This window comes from Taudactylus pleione, unplaced genomic scaffold (genome assembly GCF_031769625.1).
Source record: "Taudactylus pleione unplaced genomic scaffold, aTauple2 ptg000752l, whole genome shotgun sequence".
Classification (NCBI taxonomy): domain Eukaryota; kingdom Metazoa; phylum Chordata; class Amphibia; order Anura; family Myobatrachidae; genus Taudactylus; species Taudactylus pleione.
The window spans coordinates 559,517-581,180 of record NW_028285154.1 but is presented as its reverse complement, the minus strand read 5'-3'; the positions used below and the strand labels follow the sequence as shown (position 1 = coordinate 581,180).

The 21,664-nt window shown below is 46.7% G+C and overlaps 1 protein-coding gene across 1 annotated transcript in view; it reads left to right on the top strand.

Moving 5' to 3' along the window:
- The first annotated feature begins 14,877 nt into the window (after nucleotides 1-14,877).
- Nucleotides 14,878-21,664, top strand: part of WNT9A (Wnt family member 9A) — a 193,158-nt gene continuing 186,371 nt past the window's right edge. Inside the window, exon 1 of the mRNA XM_088457286.1 lies at nucleotides 14,878-14,960. Coding sequence (XP_088313412.1) covers nucleotides 14,878-14,960 — 83 coding nt within the window. The remainder of the gene's footprint in view (nucleotides 14,961-21,664) is intronic.

The following is a 21,664-nucleotide window of genomic DNA, read 5'->3' as shown; positions in this document are numbered from 1 at the left end:
TGCCTAACCCTAACCCTCCTCCCTTAGTGCCTAACTCTAACTTCCCCCTTAGTGCCTAACTCTAACCTCCCCCCTTAGTGCCTAACCCTAACCCCCCCACTTAGTGCCTAACCCTAACCTCCCCCCTTAGTGCCTAACCCTAACCTCTCCCCTTAGTGCCTAACCCTAACCTCTCCCCTTAGTGCCTAACCCTAACCTCCCCCTTAGTGCCTAACCCTAACCCTCCTCCCTTAGTGCCTAACTGTAACCTCCCCCTTAGTGCCTAACCCTAACCTTCCCCCTTAGTGCCTAACCCTAACCTCCCCACTTAGTGCCTAACCCTCCTCCCTTAGTGCCTAACCTTAACCCTCCTCCCTTAGTGCCTAACCCTAACCTCCCCCCTTAGTGCCTAACCCTAACCTCCCCCCTTAGTGCCTAACCCTAACCCTCCCCCCTTAGTGCCTAACCCTAACCCTCCCCCCTTAGTGCCTAACCCTAACCTCCCCCTTATTGCCTAACCCTAACCTCCACCTTATTGCCTAACCCTAACCCTCCCCCCTTAGTGCCTAAGCCTAACCTCCCCCTTAGTACCTAACCCTAACCTCCCCCCTTAGTGCCTAACCCTAACCTCCCCCTTATTGCCTGACCCTAACCCTCCCTCCTTCGTGCCTAACCCTAACCTCCCCCCTTAATGCCTAACCCTAACCTCCCCCCTTAGTGCCTAACCCTTACCTCCTTTCTTAGTGCCTAACCCTAACCCTCCCCCCTTAGTGCCTAACCCTAACCCTCCCCCCTTAGTGCCTAACCCTAACTCTCCCCTCTTAGTGCCTAACCCTAACCTCCCCCCTTAGTGCCTAACCCTAACCCTCCTCCCTTAGTGCCTAACCCTCCCCCCTTAGTGCCTAACCCTAACCTCCTCCCTTAGTGCCTAACCCTAACCTCCTCCTTAGTGCCTAACCCTAACCCCCCCACTTAGTGCCTAACCCTAACCTTCTCCCTTAGTGCCTAACTCTAACCTCCCCCCTTAGTGCCTAACCCTAACCTCCCCCCTAGTGCTTAACTCTAACCTCCCCCCTTAGTGCTTAACCCTAACCTCCCCCCTTAGTGCCTAACCCTAACCCTCCTCCCTTAGTGCCTAACTCTAACTTCCCCCTTAGTGCCTAACTCTAACCTCCCCCCTTAGTGCCTAACCCTAACCCCCCCACTTAGTGCCTAACCCTAACCTCCCCCCTTAGTGCCTAACCCTAACCTCTCCCCTTAGTGCCTAACCCTAACCTCTCCCCTTAGTGCCTAACCCTAACCTCCCCCTTAGTGCCTAACCCTAACCCTCCTCCCTTAGTGCCTAACTGTAACCTCCCCCTTAGTGCCTAACCCTAACCTTCCCCCTTAGTGCCTAACCCTAACCTCCCCACTTAGTGCCTAACCCTCCTCCCTTAGTGCCTAACCCTAACCCTCCTCCCTTAGTGCCTAACCCTAACCCTCCTCCCTTAGTGCCTAACCCTAACCTCCCCCCTTAGTGCCTAACCCTAACCCTCCCCCCTTAGTGCCTAACCCTAACCCTCCTCCCTTAGTGCCTAACCCTAACCCTCCCCCCTTAGTGCCTAACCAAAACCTCCCCCCTAAGTGCCTAACCCTAACCCTCACCCCGAGGTGCCTAACCCTAACCCTCCTCCCTTAGTGCCTTACCCTAACTCTCCCCCCTCCCGCAGCCTAACCCCACAGCAGACAGCAAATACTCCAGCACTGTGGCAGGCACAGGTATGGGTGGGTGGGGGGAGAGGGGCTGCACACGAGCATCCTCATCTGTTAAATCGCCTCTGGCCCTCAGATCCCACCACGGAACTGACTTGCGTTCAACTCTGTAGTTTCATTTTAGCAGTAGATTATTGCGCCTGTTTGCTCAATAATTGCCCAGCGCTTCCCTTGTCCTGTATGTTACATGTGATTCTCAGTATCTGTTATACGACTTGTCACAACTAGTACACAGTACCACACCTCGTGCTCTGTATGCTGAATTCTCGGTATCTGCTCCTATTACAACCAGTAAGTATATTCTGTGAGGCTGATGTAGAGTTTATTGTAAATAAATTCTCCTCTTTGTACTGTGCATGCACGCTATAATGTGTATCCATCTGTACGAAGATCCGGTCACATGTTGCGCTTACATACACTTAGAGGGGGTTTGGTGGATGGGCAAATGTTGGTAGATTGAGGGCGCATTCACGTAAATGTGGTTCATGTAGACCACAACAAATACGCAGTGTGCACTTCAGGAGTCGAATATCTTTGCAGATGTTTGACACCTTGTACAAAATGCGCATTAATGATGATTAGGCAAACGCTACTGGATTGTGGCTGCTGTCATTTATTTGTATTAGTTGTTAGATCTCTGTAATCGGCCCGTGGCAGGAAAGCAGGATACAGTATGATCTTTTTTAAAGGAAGATAATGGGTGTTTGTTTGCATATAATTGAACTTGAATTAATACATTTACTATTTGCAGACACTTGTCTGATTCAACTTGCAGTTATGCAATATTCCTGATGGGTGGCGATGCGGCTCTCCTACAGCACCCCTAGTGGTAGATCTAGTAATAACATGCTAACAAACTATTAGGGGCCTAGTTATCATTAAATATTTGCAATATATTTCCCAAAAACACTTTTGAGGGATACCAGCAAATATTACGTATACCCTGAATGTTCCATGGAGACATCTGCTGTGGTCCCTACATTTTTGACAGCAGCCACAACCCCCATAGGTAAAGCTGTCAGACAGAGTCGTAACTAAACTTTTTGGTGCCCTGTGCCAGAAAGAGCATTGGCGCCCCCCTCATTTTTTAAAGGGACATAATGCACCCAAGAAAGGGGAATGGCCTAATGGAGAAGGGCCAGGGAAGAGATAGGGGAGGCCAGGAGATGCTGGGGATAAATAGGGACATAATATAGTGCACCTGAGAGAGGGCCATGGCCTCATGGGGAATGGCCAGGGAAGAGATAGGGGAGGCCAGGAGATGCTGGGGATAAATAGGGACATAATATAGTGCACCTGAGAGAGGGCCATGGCCTCATGGGGAAGGGCCAGGGAAGAGATAGGGGAGGCCAGGAGATGCTGGGGATAAATAGGGACATAATATAGTGCACCTGAGAGAGGGCCATGGCCTCATGGGGAAGGGCCAGGGAAGAGATAGGGGAGGCCAGGAGATGCTGGGGATAAATAGGGACATAATATAGTGCACCTGAGAGAGGGCCATGGCCTCATGGGGAAGGGCCAGGGAAGAGATAGGGGAGGCCAGGAGATGCTGGGGATAAATAGGGACATAATATAGTGCACCTGAGAGAGGGCCATGGCCTCATGGGGAAGGGCCAGGGAAGAGATAGGGGAGGCCAGGAGATGCTGGGGATAAATAGGGACATAATATAGTGCACCTGAGAGAGGGCCATGGCCTCATGGGGAAGGGCCAGGGAAGAGATAGGTGAGGCCAGGGGATGCTGGGGATGAAATAAGAGGAAGCTACATGTGAGAATGATAATAAACAGAAATTTGACAGGCCCAAACAGCGCCCCCTGCCCTGTGGTGCCCTGTGCGATGGCACCGGCCGCACTACCCTAGCTACGGCCCTGCTGTCAGATTTACCCTCCCCATCAATGGCCGCCGCACTTGTGTGGGCTGTAGACGGGGCGTTTTTCAAGAGTCCCGATAGACGAGTGATGAGGCCGCGGATGCAGTAACTTCACTCCGAGCCCATCGCAGGGACAGGATCCTCTCTGAGCCCCCATTGATAAATGGGCCCCTTAGTATTATATTTTATGTACAGCGTAAGGCACCAAGAGGGTTTGGTAGTGCCGATGGGGATATTCGTGGCATGGGTTGCTGTACAGGTCGGTACATTTGCGCCTGTATGCAGGGACATTGTTACACAGATGTGTCCTCCGGTATATTTGTGCGGCAAATCGCTCCATGTATGGCGCGAGTTGCGTGCCCACGACCGGGTTTGCGCACTGCGTTCGCACCCACGATCCATAGGATTGTATGGTGTGAATGCAGTGGCACACACATGCGCGGCAAGTCACATGGCGCAATGCATGTGCGCACGTTTGCCGCACAAGTGGACACATCTGTATCACTAGCATTTGTACCAGGTGTCAGGAGTAACAAGTGGTTGCAATTTCACCCCGCTATAACCATAGAAATTGTGTAAGGATAGGGGGGGTGGCATGCATGGGCCTAAGTATAATGGGTGCAGGGTAGTGGGACGCACATGGGCCCCAGGGTCCAGGGGTTCCCACGCCACTCACACTGCACCCACACATTATAATTACCTCTCCGCAGAGTCCACTGCTGTCGATTTCTTCAGGAACTATGCACCGGTGCCGATCCCCCAAAGGTCTGCACATGCTCAGATAAGAAATCACGCGAAAATGGGGTGGCCGCCATATTGCCGGAGATCTGCACCTGCAGAGAATGCTGGCGCCTGTGCGGAGGCTGCACACGGGCCCCTTGTGTCTTGAACAGCACCTGGTGGCATGACAAGGATACTAGTGAGTGCTAAAGTCACAACACCCTATTTGTACACAATACACAAATGTCATGGAAAATCATAGGCATAAGAGAGAATAGTGGCCCTGATTCAGCGATGGACGGAATCGCAGAGCCGCACACAAGTCGCTGCGCAATTCCGTCCATCTATAATGACCATACAGAAGGAGATGCCTGAGGGAAACAGACACCTTCTTGCTGCATCTGCGATCCCAGCACTGCGGCCGAGGTCTCAGCCTGGGATCCCCGTCACTGCTGTAGCTCCCCGCAGCCTGGCCGGGTCCAGGTCACTGGCAAGCAGGGCCGGCAACAGAAATCTTGGGGCCAAGTACAATAAAAGCTCTACCCCCCAACTCCCAACAGACCTCCTGATCCTTGGGGCCCAGGACGGTTGTACCCTTTGTACCCCCCTGTCGCTAGGCCTGCTTGCAAGTCCAGGGAATCTGCGTCCACCAATGCAGACCCTTGCCTCGTCCCTCCCAGAAAATGGGGGCGACATGCCCCTCGTTTCCAGGAGTGATAGCCAGCCACGTTCCAGCTCCACCCCCAAATGCTGCAGCATGTCATTCATGCTGCTGCTCGGGGGGGGGGGGGGTTCTGCGAGCGAGATTGCAGAACCCACTCTGCACATGCGCAGACCCCAAAACATCTCAGATATATGCTAAGCATCGGGTTAGTGTACATCTTGACAGTGCCATTTTTAATCTACAATGTAATCTCTCAATTATATCATTAAATACAAATCAAATTCAATTAAATAAAAAAAATAAAATATTAAATAGGATTTATCTTTAATGCCATTGTCCAAATGGAATAATCAATATGTAATGCGAATATACGGCAGTGACTATATAAACCTACGTCCGTACCGTACATTACAAGCCCTACAGCGTCAAAACATGCTTTTGGGAAAATAGAAAATAAAAAATATATATATTTTTTTTCCCTATAGAATATAAAAAAATAAATAAAAATAAAAAATTAAATAATAAACACACATATTATTACAATATGTAAAACACATACATTTTAAAATAAGGACATGTGTTAGCAGTAGGAGCTATGGGCCTGGTTCAGAGCCGGACGCTATTTGCGCTCGCTCGTTCAGAAAATAGGGGTGGCTATTCAAATGAACCGTTTGCTCTTTGCGGTCTGTTCACGCCTCTAGGTCTGAACGAGCAAACAAAACTTGCGGTCGTTTTTTGGAAAACTACGCCCCCTGGCTGCTCGCATCCTACGTCATGTCCACTATTTATTAATCGAGTACATCGACCAGCGTATGAACTGCTCGCTATTCTTGTGGTTGGTTTTTCCTACCACAATCTTGCGAGCAGTTCTGACTATAAAATAACCCAGTGACGTGGTCAATGACGCTGCTGTATTAATTATGCACACCCATAAAACGTCCGTTTTGACCTTTAAGCACGCCTGCGTTCTGATTTCCACTCCCCGTTTTGAAGCACCTTCCCCTGTTACCACCCACATACGCCTCATCCTGTCACTCAAATTATCAGGCATTCGCTATTTAGCGAACAAACGATTTTCAGCCGCACTGACTGGTTCGCGCATGCGTATTACGATCCGTACACATGCACAGTTGTGCAAACATCGCTCGGAACGAACGAGCGGCCGCTTACGACCGGCTCTGAATCAGGCCCTATGTGTGTGGGCTACAACAATGTAAAACGTGGTATAATCTGCTGATAGCTGCACAATAAAATGTTGAGTGTCTTTTTGGTGGGTTCAGTTATTGTGTAAAAGTTGCATTAATCATCGAATCCTCAAATTTCCCCATATAATACCCATAGGTGACATTGATATTTGCTTCACTATGATACAAAGAAAAACTTGGAAAAACAATTTTAAAAAAATTACTGGGGTGGAAAAAAATAAATAAATAAATAATTCCTGGTGATACTGAAATTGGCGCAGCCTACTGAGTGAGGGTATTAGCTCAAACCTCTGGCACTTTTCTTTACTTTGAAACAATGCTTGTGATATAAGGGTGTAAGATCATCAACCGGGAGCCGTTCCAAACCACTGGATTAAAATTTCACTTTCAAATTTGGAAAATCCCCAAGTGGACTATGAAAACCAATAATTTCAGTTTCAGCGAAGGGGGCGTAAATGTAAATTTATGGAAAATGATGACGTGGCAGGAGGCCATGAGGTGGCGCCCACCAAATACAGGGCAGGTTTTTACAGCAGGGCGGAAAATTTTATTTCTACCAATTAGCTCATTTGGTTTTTCTTTTAGAACCTTATTTACTAAGTCGAAACAAATATATATATATATATATATATATATATATATATATAAAGCTTCTGAATTAACATATAAGTGCATATAAGGTAAACAAAACATGAAATATTCCATGTTAAATAACTATATTAAGTTTATTTAAATACCAGCAGTTTAAGCAAGCGAGCAGGCATGAAAAGGGTTCACGTGGGAATTCATTTTTTTGTTGTTGTTGCAGAAGCAGGGCTAGCTCAGGAAATGGAAATGTCCAGAAATATCTGTGTTTCTCACTGTACGCTGCCATATTTCTGAAAAATATTTCTGTTACTCACTGTGCGCTGCCATATTTCTGAAAAACATTTCTGTTACTCACTGTACGCTGCCATATTTCTATATCATCTTTCTGTTACTTACTAAACGTTGTCATATTTCTGCAATATTTGACTGTTTGCCACTGTACGCTGCCATATGTCTGTACAAAATATGTTACTCACCTCACACTGCCATATTTCAGTCTTTGTTCAAATAAAATTCAGTGGGTCAGTGGCAATGTATGGCAGAACTGGGACCAAATAGAAACTGTTTGGGTTAAGACTTTGGGGAGAAATTTGTAAAGCTCTGAAATGATCAGTCTACATTTTGCAATTGTCCTAAATCACGTACCTACTGTCCATAGTCTGTTTTGTGAAAGTGAAAATATGCATAGAAAAATAAAAACAGCACTAAAAGGTCGCAGTGAAAGTAATTGATTATGGATGGTCCAAAGTGGTAGAATTACCAGTGGAATTTGTGGCAAGATTAATGTTTCATACCAAAATATTGTAAATGGAATCATATATATATATATATATTTTTTTTTTATCGACTTCCATGTGTTTTCCCAGTAAAAGACGTTATTTTAAATAAGCAGAACAGTTTACTTCAGATTGTAAGCTCTCACGAGCAGGGCCCTCCTCCCTTGTGTGCTTTTCCTGCCCTCACTTGTTCCATCATATCCTCCCCACTGCCAATAATGGCACCTGTCCCTGGGCTCTGGCTGTCCCGCTACTGATTTGAGTGCTGTTTACAATCCTTGTCTATGCCCTGAAAAATTCTGTAAATTACCTCTTTCTTGTTTTGTTCATATTGTCTCTGTCCTTGTACTCTGTAAGGCAATGCAGACCCCTTTATGCTGCCATATAAATAAAGGATAATAATAATAAACAAAGTTATTTGACTAGAACAATGATTACAAACTGCTTCAGATATATATGTAAAACATTTCAATGTGTTTTTTAAATGTGAAAGTTTTTACAACTTTTTTTTTTTTCAATTCCATCCCTTCCCCATTATATTACCGCCGTGATCATCACTTTCCTTGACGATATTTTACACTATTCACCTGATTTCGATGCATCGGAATGGCAAATCATGTAAAATATGTCAAATACATTAAAAACAACAACATGTGGCAACATTAAAAATCCCCCCCGCCAAAAAAAAGAAACTGTAATAAATCACTAAAAATTGGTTTGAGAAATGTCCATTTCGTTTTTTGTTTTTTTTCCCATAGAAATGTCTTTGGATAAGGATCACGATTTTATGACTGGCTTCCTGGAGCTTTTGCCAGCCAAAGAACGTCTCTGGAGGGTCACCTGTCGTGACTGTGCCATCAAGTGCAAAAAACTATTGGCATTGGAGGAGATGGTCCAATATAGCAGGCGACACTACAGCGACGTAACAGTTTAATGGGTGAGGAGTAAGATCCAGAATCTCAGGACAGTTTTTATTAAAGAGAGATAGAAGGTGAAAGAGTCCAAAAAAATCTGGAGCCTCCGCTGATGATGTGCACCACCCCACCTTGTGGTATTACAATTTGATCTCCTTTCTCCTGGAGCAAGAACCTCAGCGAGGGTCGGTTGTCCTGATGGCTGAGATGTTGCGAGTGTGGCATCCGAGGAAGGTTTGGTAAGTAGAGACACAGGGCCTGATGGCGAGCGCTCGCTCTGAATCGGGGCGGGTTTTTTTTCTCCCCGCCTCCAGGCTGCTCACAAAGCTGTGGGTGACCACCCACAGCTTGTTCAAGCGGCCTGACGATGGTCGCGATTATCACGACCATCGGGCTTGCGACGAGACCCTGTGGTAGGGTCTCGGCTACCCCAAGCCCGAGTGGACTTCCTGCTTCTAATAGAGCAGGAAGTCCGCTACTGACATCACGAGTGATGTCAGTAGGGCCGCCCACAAACGGCAGGCGTTCCTAAGGGAACCCTGTGTTTGTTTAGCCAACCCCGCTCCCCGCCTACAAAGCGAGACGAGCTGTCAATCAACATCGACAGCCACCCCGTCTTGTAGTGAGCTAAGTCGCTCGCTGGGGCTAGCGCATGCGCACACCGGAAGCGGCACATGCGCAGGGGCCAAACATCGACCTGCTTGCAAGTGCTATGCGCTCGCGAGCGGGTCTGAATCAGGCCCACAGTGCATACACACCATGTTTGTTGTTGGGTTTTTTTTCCATTACTTTCATTCCTTTCCCCAAATGTCTGCTCCATTTTTTATTTTTTGAGACAGTCCTCCTGCCATGGCACTGCCCCCGGTCCAATAAAATAGGCCATGAACTGTATTTCTCCCTCACTTGTTTTGCCATCCAGGTGTTTCCAAAGACAACAACTGGCCAATCTCCTCAGGGTGGTCAGGTTGGCCTGGCATAGCTGTGCCGGATGCCCTTTGTTGGGTTGTTTTGCGTTGTAGAAAGTTATGCAGGACACAGCAATTTTGTCCACACGCAGGTTTATCGAGGTGTGGAAAATGAAGAAAGGGGTTCCTGAGAATTCCAAAGGCATGTTCCACAATACGGCGTGCCCTGGAAAGCCTGTAATTGTAGATCTGCTTCTCTCTGGTCAGGCCCCTTTGTACATACGGCTTCATGATATTCTCGTGTAATGCGAAAGCCTCATCAGCCACAAAGGCAAAGTTTAGGCCGTGCTTTGTTTCCTCCACTGTCGGCAACTTGAGGGTCTTGGAGGTGAGCCTGTGGTAGAATGCCATCTGTCTGAAGGACCCACCATCCGAAGCACGGCCATTCTTGCCAACATCCACAAATTTGTAATTGGCATTCACCACCGCCATGAGAACGATGCTGAAATACCCCTTATAATTATAATAGTAGGATCCGCTGTTGGCAGGTGGGGTGATGCGGATGTGTTTCCCATCGATGGCTCCCCCGCAGTTAGGGAAATTCCAACGCTGTTCAAATTCTTCAGCGATGGTTTCCCACTCATTAACGGTTGTAGGAAACTAGAAAAAAAGGAAATATTGGTTAAAACATGACCATTCATTTTTGGTTTAATTTTTTCCAATAGACCCCCACCCCAGACGTGGAGTTGGCAGGGAGCCTCATCGGGAAAGTGAGGGGAGGTATCACTGCCTCCATGCCCACCACCTACATCCTGCAGACGACATCTTGAGGCAGGCTGAAGAGGTCTTAAGAAGGCCCCCCGACCACTTTGATCACCCAACGTCCCACATAAATAGCCCCATGAGGCAGGTGAGGCCTGACATACAGCTGGAATTTCAGCGTCTGCTGTATGATTTGGTGATCAGGGGGCTCAGAAATTATTTGTCTCCAGCCACCTACATCGCTGACCCTCATCCCTTCCCACCTGCCCCTCCCTCCTCTGTGATGCCTCCAACCCAGTCGCAGTCTGTTCCCCCACCCACTAAGCCGTCTACCTCATGCCAGGCTATTTATAGTGTCCTTTTGGAGTCTGCGGAGGAGATTCCTGGGTTTTACAACCTTTAACAGTTTAATTTTGTTTTTATACAATTAGCAACAAGTTTTATCTTTCCCAGTAGCTACTCTATAGTATATAGTGATGACGACGTTGATTGGACATGGTCACTATTTTTGGAAGCCGGGGCCACAATCTGTACTTGCACCATTTGTTTCTTGGCCTATTCAATCCGGCATCTGACCCACCCACCATATATAATGGAATCAGTATGATTTACCGCCAGCCCCCCCAAGTGCTTAACCCTAACCCCCCTCTAAGTGCCTAAACCTAACCCTCCCTTCCCCGCAGCCTAACCCTAAGTCTCCCGGGGGGGTGCCTAACCCTAACCTCTCCCTGGGGGTGCCTAACACTATCCCCCCCTTCCTGTAGCCTAGCCTGCCGAGGGGGTGCCTAACCCTAAGCCGGGTGTTGGGCTCCTGGAGTAAGTCTAATGACAGGCGTCAGGATTTCAACGTCTGTCATTTGTACCTTGCCGGGATTAGACAGTCGGGAAGCCAGCAGTCGGGATTTCGTACGTCGGCTTCCCAACTGCTTCCCTATATAATAGAGCAGCGTAGCTATTGAGACTGATAAAACTTGTTGATAATTGCCTTTTACATTAGAATTGCATATACAGTAAAAAAAAAATGCATTTTCACAGTTTCAGTTTTCCATGTTTGGAATGTCAATTTTATAGTGTTGTCATGAAGTGGCTGTCATTATTACACGCAGTTATTATTACACGCAGCTATTATTACACGCAGCTATTATTACACGCAGCCGTGTAGCTCAGGGTAGCCACCAGCTTCTCCTCAGCGGGGATTGCCCTCTGCAGCTCTGTATCCTGCCTCTGGATACATGGGGTCACCAGACAAAGCAACTCCTGGGAGGTGGCATCATCCATGCGCGGGAAGTTGCGGTAGTCATCCGTATTGTTCTCCCGAATCTCCATCAGCAGTGACATGTGGGAGTCAGTATCCCAGTGCAGCAGCCACTCCTTGGTCCAGCATGATCTCCTCCTATGCTGGGCCCTCTCCTTCAGCACCTTAGCCCCAGCATAGGCGAGCAGAACTCTACAGCAACCTATAGGGATCCATCGCCACAGAATGCAGCAATAGGGATCCATCACCACAGAATGCAGCAAAAAACACACTTTGTTAAGCCAGGCGGAGCACAATAGCAATGTACAGCGTTCAGCAGGTATACACCAAGCGTCACTAGTCACAGAGCAGAAGTGCGCAGAGCTAAAATGGCGCCTTCCTTATATACCCCTTGGTTAAGTCCACCCATTACTTACATTTTGCCGATATCTTGAAGATCATCGTCAGGTGTTTGTCAAGCTAACGATATATATCGTGCACGATCTAACGATTTGGAGAACGTTAACGATGCATGAAAGATCATTAGATCGATGGTCAGATTAGACACTTTTTTAGCACCATATCGTGTCCTGGAGGGTCTGGGAGAGTTCAAGGGAAATCGCTCACAATATCACATCGTGAGCACATCGTCTAATCTGCGCATGAATACCCCCAAGAGTAAAGGGCTGGTCTGCATGATACTAACGAACAGGCAGCCAGTGTCTCTCAATCTGTTGTGGCACTACAAGTCCCAGCACTTTCTGCCAGTCCACTGTACTTTATAGGTCCACAGCAGTCACTGGTATACATTAAATACATTAAATACTATATATTAAATACTATAACAATTCAAATATAAAGCCAAGGGGATAGAGGTGTTAACAGAGCATGGGACCAAGAGACAGTAATGGTAGTGACTCCATCACACTTCCCCTGACTGACTGGGACCTAGGTTGCAGCAATATGCATGTGGCAGGCCCAGCTAGTGGCTGCTCAGGAGTTACAGGATGTCAGTCCTAGGGCTAATCCAGATCCCAGTCCTGCAGACATATGTATGCAACAAGGAGAGAGAGGGAAGCTGGTGCTATTGCTGAGTGTGGAGTGGGCTGCTGCTGTGGGGCAGAAGCCTGTATGTGTCAGTCCCAGATCTGCAGACACATGTGTGCAGGAGAGGGAGGGGGGTGCTGTGCTGTTGCTAATTGGGGTGTGGGCAAGGGAGAGGGGGGCAGATGGGTTTTTCTCTGATTGGGGGGCTGTTGTATTTAGTGCAGTGTGTGTGCAAGCAGGGGAGAGCTGGTGTATTTATTGGGTGGGGAATGGTAGTGGGAGTGGGCTGCTGGCTGTGGGGCAGTGTGTAGGCAGAGGAGACCTGGTGCTGTTGCTGAGTGTGGAATAGTAGAGGGAATGGACTGCTGGCTGTGGTGCAGTGTGAGGTTGTAGGCAGGGGAGAGTTATTGCTGTTGTTGTGAGCTTTGGAGAAGGCTGCTGGCTGTGGTGTAGTGTGTGAGGGTGTAGGCATAGGATAGCTGGTGCTGTTACTGAGTGGGGAGGGATAGAGATAATGGGCTGCTGTCTGTGGTGCACTGTGAGGTTGTAGGCAGGGGAGAGTTGGTGCTGTTGTTGAGTGAGTAGAGGAGTAGGCTGCTGGCTGTGGTACAGTGTGTGATTGTGCAGGTAGTGGAGAGCTGATGATGTAGCTGAGTAGGTTGCTGGCTCTGGTACAGTGTGCAGGTAGGGGAGATCTGGTGCTGTTGAGTGGGGAGGGGGAGTGGGCTGCTGGCTGTGGTGCAATGTGTGACTGTGCAGGTAGTGGAGAGCTAATGTTGCTGAGTGAGTAGTGAGAATGGGCTGCTGGCTCTGGTGCAGTATGTGACTGTGCAGGCAGGGGAGAGCTGGTGCTGTTGCTGAGTAGTGAGAATGGGCTGCTGGCTCCGGTGCAGTATGTGACTGTGCAGGCAGGGGAGAGCTGGTGCTGTTGCTGAGGGAGTGAGAATGGGCTGCTGGCTCTGGTGCAGTATGTGAGTGTGCAGGTAGGGGAAAGCTGGTGCTGTTGCTGAGTAGTGAGAATGGGCTGCTGGCTCTGGTGCAGTATGTGAGTGTGCAGGCAGGAGAGAGCTGGTGCTGTTGCTGAGTTGTGAGAATGGGCTGCTGGCTCTGGTGCAGTATGTGAGTGTGCAGGCAGGGGAGAGCTGGTGCTGTTGCTGAGTTGTGAGAATGGGCTGCTGGCTCTGGTGCAGTATGTGAGTGTGCAGGCAGGGGAGAGCTGGTGCTGTTGCTGAGTAGTGAGAATGGGCTGCTGGCTGTGGTGCAGTATGTGAGTGTGCAGGCAGGGGAGAGCTGTTGCTGTTGCTGAGTAGTGAGAATGGGCTGCTGGCTGAAGTGCAGTATGTGAATGTGCTGGCAGGGGAGAGCTGGTGCTGTTGCTGAGGAGTAGTGAGAATGGGCTACTGGCAGTGGTGCAGTACGTGAATGTGTAGACAGGGGAGAGCTGGTGCTGTTACTGAGGTGTAGTGAGAATGGGCTGCTGGCTGTGGTGCAGTACGTGAATGTGTAGGCAGGGGAGAGCTGGTGCTGTTAGTGAGGTGTAGTGAGAATGGGCAGCTGGCTGTGGTGCAGTATGTGAATGTGCTGGCAGGGGAGAAATGGTGCTGTTACTGAGTGGGGAGAAGTATTGAGAATGGGCTGCCTACTGTGGTACAGTATGTGAATGTGCAGGCAGGGGAGAGCTGGTGGTGTTGCTGAGTGGGGAGAAGTGAGAATGGGCTGCTGGCTGTGGTGAGTATGTGAATGTAGGCAGGGGAGAGCTGGTGCTGTTACTGAGTGGGGAGTAGTGAGAATGGGCTGCTGGCTGTGGTGCAGTATGTGAATGTGTAGGCAGGGGAGAGCTGGTGCTGTTACTGAGTGGGGAGTAGTGAGAATGGGCTGCTGGCTGTGGTGCAGTATGTAAATGTGCAGACACGGAGAGCTGGTGCTGTTGCTGAGTAGTGAGAATGGGCTGCTGGCTCTGGTGCAGCATGTAAATGTACAGGCAGGGGAGAGCTGGTGCTGTTGCTGAGGGAGTGAGAATGGGCTGCTGGCTCTGGTGCAGCATGTAAATGTACAGGCAGGGAGAGCTGGTGCTGTTGCTGAGGGAGTGAGAATGGGCTGCTGGCTGTGGTGCAGTATGTGAATGTACAGGCAGGGAGAGCTGGTGCTGTTGCTGAGTAGTGAGAATGGGCTGCTGGCTGTGGTGCAGTATGTGAAAGTGCAGGCAGGGAGAGCTGGTGCTGTTGCTGAGTAGTGAGAATGGGCTGCTGGCTGTGGTGCAGCATGTAAATGTGCAGGCATTGGAGAGCTGGTGCTGTTGCTGAGTGGGGAGGGGTAATGGGAGTGGGCTGCTGGCTGTAGTGCAGTCTGTGTGTCAGCTCCGCCTCAGCCCAGTGCACGGCTCTATAAAGCAGCAGATCTGCAGGCACGGAGTATCAGATAGCTACATCAACGAAATGCTCAGCCCCAGAGCCGCAGCAAAATGCTGGATGGACACCTCTTGCTGGGATGGCTGTCACTGGCACTTATAGTCCTCTCCATCGGCCCAGCGGACGCTTACTTTGGGTAGGTGTCACTCAGTCTCTTGCACCAGAATGAACTTTGCAAATAAAGATTCTGAGGTTTTTTTGTTACCAGTTCATTGCTGTGTGTCTGTCTCTGGAACGGGACTGTTACATGGAACATGGTGATGAGTGATACATGGTGATGAGTGATACATGGTGATTAGTGATACATTGTACATGTTATTGTCTCACTGCAGTTGGAAATGTTACATGGTGCATAGTGATACATTGTATCTTTTCTGTCACTGGAGCAAAGAAAGTTACATTGTGCCTAATGATCTCTTGTGACTAGTGTATTTGTGCTTCTTTTACTAGAACGTTACATCGTGATACCTGGTGACTAGTGATACATTGTGCATAGTGATAGTTGTATCAGTTCTGTCACTGTAGCGAGGAATGTTATATTGTGCCTAATGATTGCATTATGCATAGTGACACATTGTAACTAGTGATACATTGTGCATGGTGATTAGTGACACAGGTGACTAGTGATACATTGTGCATGGTGATTAGTGACACAGGTGACTAGTGATACATTGTGCATAGTGATTAGTGACACAGGTGACTAGTGATACATTGTGCATAGTTATTAGTGATACATTGTGCATAGTGATTAGTAATACATTGTGCATAGTGATTAGTGACACAGGTGACTAGTGAAACATTGTACATAGTGATTAGTGACACAGGTGACTAGTGATACATTGTGCATAGTGATTAGTGACACAGGTGACTAGTGATACATTGTGCATAGTGATTAGTGACACAGGTGACTAGTGATACATTGTGCATAGTGATTAGTGACACAGGTGACTAGTGATACATTGTGCATAGTGATTAGTGACACAGGTGACTAGTGATACATTGTGCATAGTGATTAGTGACACAGGTGACTAGTGATACTTTGTACCTGTTCTCCTGTCACCTCTGCAAAAGTTGCTACAAGTGCTTGGAGAGTCTGTGACCCTGCCTCTGCCACTAATAATGGACTGGTGTAGTCAGTCTCTGCAGTGTCCTGGGCACAGGGACTGTGCGTTACTGTAAAGTCATTTGTGTCTCAGCAGCTGCCTGTCCCTCAGTCCCCCCTCTGCTGCCTGTGAAGTCCCTTGTAACAGGTTGTAACTGATCCCCATAGAGCATGTTGTTGCCTAGATCCACTATTTGTTTATGCAGTGTGTATGTGTGTGTGTTTTATTCAGACTGTGTATAACTTTGCTAGTTCTCCCTGCTCTGTCCCAGCACTAGGGAAAATAAGATGAGTTTATGCTTCATGCCTATGGAGTATTAAATAAGATTATTGTGCACTGTGGGTTGTGTTATCTCTGCACAATGCTCTTTATTGCCACTTTAATGCTCCTGTGTGTGGCTGGCTTATACATTTCTAGGCTGGCCCTGAGCTCCTTCTCAGCGAGAACCCATTATTCAGATGTCTTATTACTCAATAGGAGTTTTCACTTGTTGCTTTCAGAAATGTACTTTGCTATAACTACTGCTCACAATGCAGCCATGTGCTCTATTTTCAGTAATTGCACCTCTCAATTATAAACACAGTATTACCTCCTCACACTACTGTACATGCCATTGTGCCAGCCGAGGAAGAGATTAGAGAACAATTGTGTTGGTGAAAACAGTTCTTGTGTACGTGCAACATGAGTCCTTTGGTTAGAACCTGTCTGGGGCGTTTGAATTTGATTATTCCGCTACTTGTGCCCATCACACACAGACATGCCGAGGAAACGTTTCTGCTTTGCTTGTTATTTTTTGTCAAGTATCGTACAGTGCAGTATATTAACTTCTAGGAGCAAACAGACCTCCTGACATCCTCCTTCCAGATGTGCGTACAGTCCTCCAGCGTTAAATAAGGAGCTTTTCTGTTTCTTTATTGTATGAGTGCGTTACCTCAATGCTAAGTATCTGATTTTAGGGAGATAGTGAGGAGGCTCCACAAAAGATTTATTTAGGGCTCGTACACATGGGTGTAACAGGCCCAGCGATCGAAACGCGTTTTAACGCGTGACCATAAAGTCCTCTGATTGGACTCACATCATCAGGGCTGTGTAAGACCATGTGTACACATAGGAGCCAGCTCTGTGGGCGCTGGGGCACTCCCAATATTTGTGCTGCCACTATCCGTGCCTATACAACGCCATATTTCAGTCTCATGGAGGAGGCACCACCAATCAGTATGAAAAGTTGTACAGAAAACATGTAGACAGATGGATCTTGCACATACTTTCTGAGCAGTGTGCGTCTGACTTTAGGTTGCGTCAGTTTCCACGCTGACTGCAGCATTCACAGTCGTTAGCGCTCAGTAAAGTATAACGAAGTTCTGGGCGAACGCATCTCGAAGCCTCCCCAGAACGCGGTTATATATCTGCCCTCCGGTGAGTGTTGTTCTTTAGCACCTGTGTGTGAGCTTAGCCCTATGGAGGAACTAATATATGATGTGGATTAAACAAACAAATAAAGGGCCTCATTTATCAAACAGATGACCGTTGGGAGCTGATTGGCTGGAGCACCATTATCATACGCAGCAAGTTTTATCGCTCATTGTCAATGATAAAACTCTTTGGTAAATGAGGCCCATATAATTTTTTGTAATATGCAGCGTTACTTGGTTGGCACAAGTGTGGCTCGGTTGGCGTGGTGTCTCGGCTTATCTCGGCATGGAAACGCTGACACCATGGATGTAAGATTATTGCTTTATATTGATTGGGCTTCTACATACCTGTTCCCGCTTTTTTTCCCCCCTCCGGATAATATGGTTATGGAAGGGTTAATCTGTTGCAAATCCACTCTCTGAACGGTGGCCCCTTCTGTGGTTCTGCTTAGAGTAGAACCCGGGGAAGATGGCTCCTCCTGCGGTTTCTATTCTGAGTAGAAGCCAGGAGAAGGTTTGATGATGGACGGATGGAAAGAAACTGATAAGTTGACTGAACAATGGAGGTCAAGAAGAGGTTAATGTTGAGGAGCGATTTTGGGATTGCGCTATCCTTTGCTTTGCTTCCTCCTGTTGGGTTTGCAATGGCAGCGTCATTTTACAGCAACGTTCCATTTAGACCGTCTTAAAATAACTGGTCGCCCGCCATTGGCGTTACGTTTCCCTTTACTGCTCAGGGCCAGTATGACTCCGCTTCCAGGGCAATGTTTCATCGATAAACTGTCGTACGTATGGCTGCATTTGTATAAATACAAGCCTTAGGGGTCTATTTACTAAGCAGTGTTAGGAGACAGAGTGAAAAGTGATAAGGTACCTGACAATCAGCTCCTAACTGTCATCTCACAGGCTGTGTTTAAAAAATGACAGTTGGGAGCTGATTGGCTGGTACCTTATCACTTATCACTCTGTCTCCTAACACTGCTTAGTAACTAGACCCCTTAGGGCGAGATGTACTGTTCTGTATAAATTGTTCTTTTTCCCTTTGTAGGGGGAGCGCCTCTTGCTAATATGAGGATTTAAGTGATTCTCAATCTAATCACCTGTTACCTACTGTAATAAAAGCAGAATTCCTTAGAAAAATGAAGGCAGTGGCACGGAGTGGCCAGCAGGGGGTCCCATTAACCCATTAATGAGTTCTGTCCTTGCGTTTACGGATAAGAATATGAAGGGCTCGCAGGTGTATCCTGTTCACAAAGAAAATGTAGTATTTTCATGGGAAAGTCTCTTTTGTGTTATTCTTTTACTATTCCTTCTTCAGCATATAACGTTAAGTCCTCCTGGGGGGAACGCCGCCTTTAGACATGTGACAGATATGACACCAAAGTGCTTAGAATGCGCTTTTAAAACAACCGTTCTGAATTCTTATTCTCAGATTTGCAGATTTTCTCGTCTTTAATTGCTACGACCGCCAACCAATCTCCATAAACTCCCTGCTGTTTCTTTTTGTCTAAGTAATTCCAGCTATGTAGCTTGGACTTGTCACACAGACCTGCTCAGAACGCAGGTGACCGATCACACTTGCAGTAGAGGTTTGGAGATGTCAGCGCAGTTTAGGGCGGTGCACATAAACCAGCATTGTGATGTCGCGCACTGTTCTGCTGGACGCCAAGTTCTAGGCGTGATGTAGTAGAATCTGCGCCAAAAGTTTGACCGAGTTTGAAATATGATTTTCCGTCGACAGTGTGACTATCCAGATGTGAGGGTAGATTTATATAGCCACGTGCATTCAGGTACTCATTCACCGATGTGCAGCATCCAGACTCTCAGATCCGATGTTTTTGATAATTTGCAGGTTTCTTATTTTTCTGGAGATCTGCAGAACATTGCTCTGTTCCATCTACCCCCTAACATATATGTAGTGATATATTCCGCACATTATTAGTTACTGAGAGCTCTCGAGATCTGCAGAACATTGGCCCTCATTCAGAGCCACTCGCTAGCGGCAGTACGCTCGTTTCGAGCGATGTTCGCACATCTGCGCATGCGTACGGTTTTTAGTACGCATGCCCGAACCAGTCAGTGCGGCCGAAAATCGTTTGTACGCAATATAGCGAGTGCCTGCTATTTTGAGTGACAGAATGAGGCATATGTGGGTGGTAACAGGGGAAGGTGCTTGAAAACGGGGGAGTGGAGATCAGAACGCAGGCGTGCTTAAAGGTCAAAACGGTCGTCTTATGGGAGTGCATAATTAATACAGCAGCGTCATTGACCACGTCACTGGGTTTTTTTAACTCAGAACTGCTCGCAAAATAGCGGTTGAAAAAACCAACCACAAGAATAGCGAGCAGTTCATACGCTGTACGATGTACTCGATTAATCTAATAAATAGCGGACATGACGTATGGTGCGAGCGGCCAGGGGGCGTTTTTAAGAAATAAAAGAGCGTATGTTTTGCTTGCTCGTTCAGACTTAGAGGTGTGAACAGACCGCAATGTGCGAACGGATCATTTGAATAGCCACCCCTTGTTTTTGAACGAACGCAAATAGCGAACGGCTCTGAATGAGGGCCTTTGCTCTGTTCCATCTACCCCCTAACATGTATGTAGTGATATATTCCGCACATTATGAGTCACTGAGAGCTCTTCGTACTGCAGAACATTGCTCTGTACCATCTCTCCCCTGACAGGTGTCTATTCAGATATTCTGTCGTTTGATACATTACTTAGCTATAGAGTGTAAACTTGCGAGCAGGGCTCTCGTACCTCTCTGTCTGTCTCTTATTACCCAGTCTCGTCCTATTACTGTTTTGTTCCCAGTTATAAAGCTCAACGGTATATGCTGGCACTATATAAGTAACTGTTATTAATTACTGATCTTTATAGAGATCTGCAGAACATTGCTCCGTTCCATATTCTCTGTGACAGATGTTTATTGGTATATTCTGCTGATTATTCATTAGTGACCTCTCTATAGATCTGCAGAACATTCGCTATAACCGCTGCGAAATACATAGTGATATGTTATGCTGATTATTGGTTACTGACCTCTGCAGAGATCTGCAGAGTATCTCACTGTACCCGCTGAGAGATATATAGTGGTATTGTCTGCAAACTGTTACTGATATCTCCTGAGATGTTAAGGACATTGTTCTGTTTTGTCCACCATCTAAGAAGTACTTACTGATATAACATACTGATATCATCTGCAGATTATTGACCTCTGCGGAAACCTGCAGAATATTGCTCTCCCCCAGGTATAACCTGAGAAAAACATATTGATACATTTTATTATTAATTTTTAGAGGATAATTATTGTGGATCCGGAATGGTTTAACATAAAAAAGATGCAGCACATACAGAACTACATTAGTGTATATATATATATAATTTACAACATAACATATACTATCATTGGCAGCGATGACTAATTACCCTAATAGAACCTTAATTGTTTTTACTATGGAGGAACAATGCGTCATGTCTATACTTTTGCACAGCATAAGATATTTATTTTAGCATCAGTTATGTACTGTATATAACGCACACCTATTACACAGCGCATTACAGAGAATATTGAGCCATTCACACAGCCCCTGCCTTAGGGGAGCTTACAATCTATTTCTGATCACATGGACACACACATACACTAGAGTTCATTATGTGGTAAAAGCCAATTAACCCTCCAGGATGTTTTTGGATTGTGAGAGAAACTCAGAATACCTGGACAAAACAAGTGCAAACACATGGGAAACATGTAAACTCCACACATACAGGGCCATGGTTGAACTCAGGACCCCTGTGCTGTGAGGCAACATAGCTAACCATTGTGCCACTGTGCTGCTCAATTTTATTTGTTTGTGCATTTTGGCATACTGCATGTGTGGTATTGCTTGTTTGTATACATTACTTTTAGCATTTTATCTTATTATAATTCATTTGATGTCTGTGTCAACTTTGTCTAGAGATAAGGGGCTCATCTACCAAAGGGTGAAAGCCCTATTTCTGTCAAAAATGGGTGTAGTACATCCTTACGCTAATCACAACAGTATTATAAGAATATAATACCAATTCAGAGATAAAATAAAAGAATTGCAAGTATATAAGCCGGACCCACGCGTTTCGCCACATGAATGGTTATTATTTTTATTTAGTCTGCATAAAACATTACATTTCCAAAAGATATATTTAATCCTAAATATTCTTCCATCCTGAATCTTGGCCATTTGCACAATGTATTTCAAATGTTTATTTTATTTAAATGTCTTACATTTAATTAATTTTACTTTAATCTCCTATTAAATAGTGCAACTTGTTTCCAAAACATTG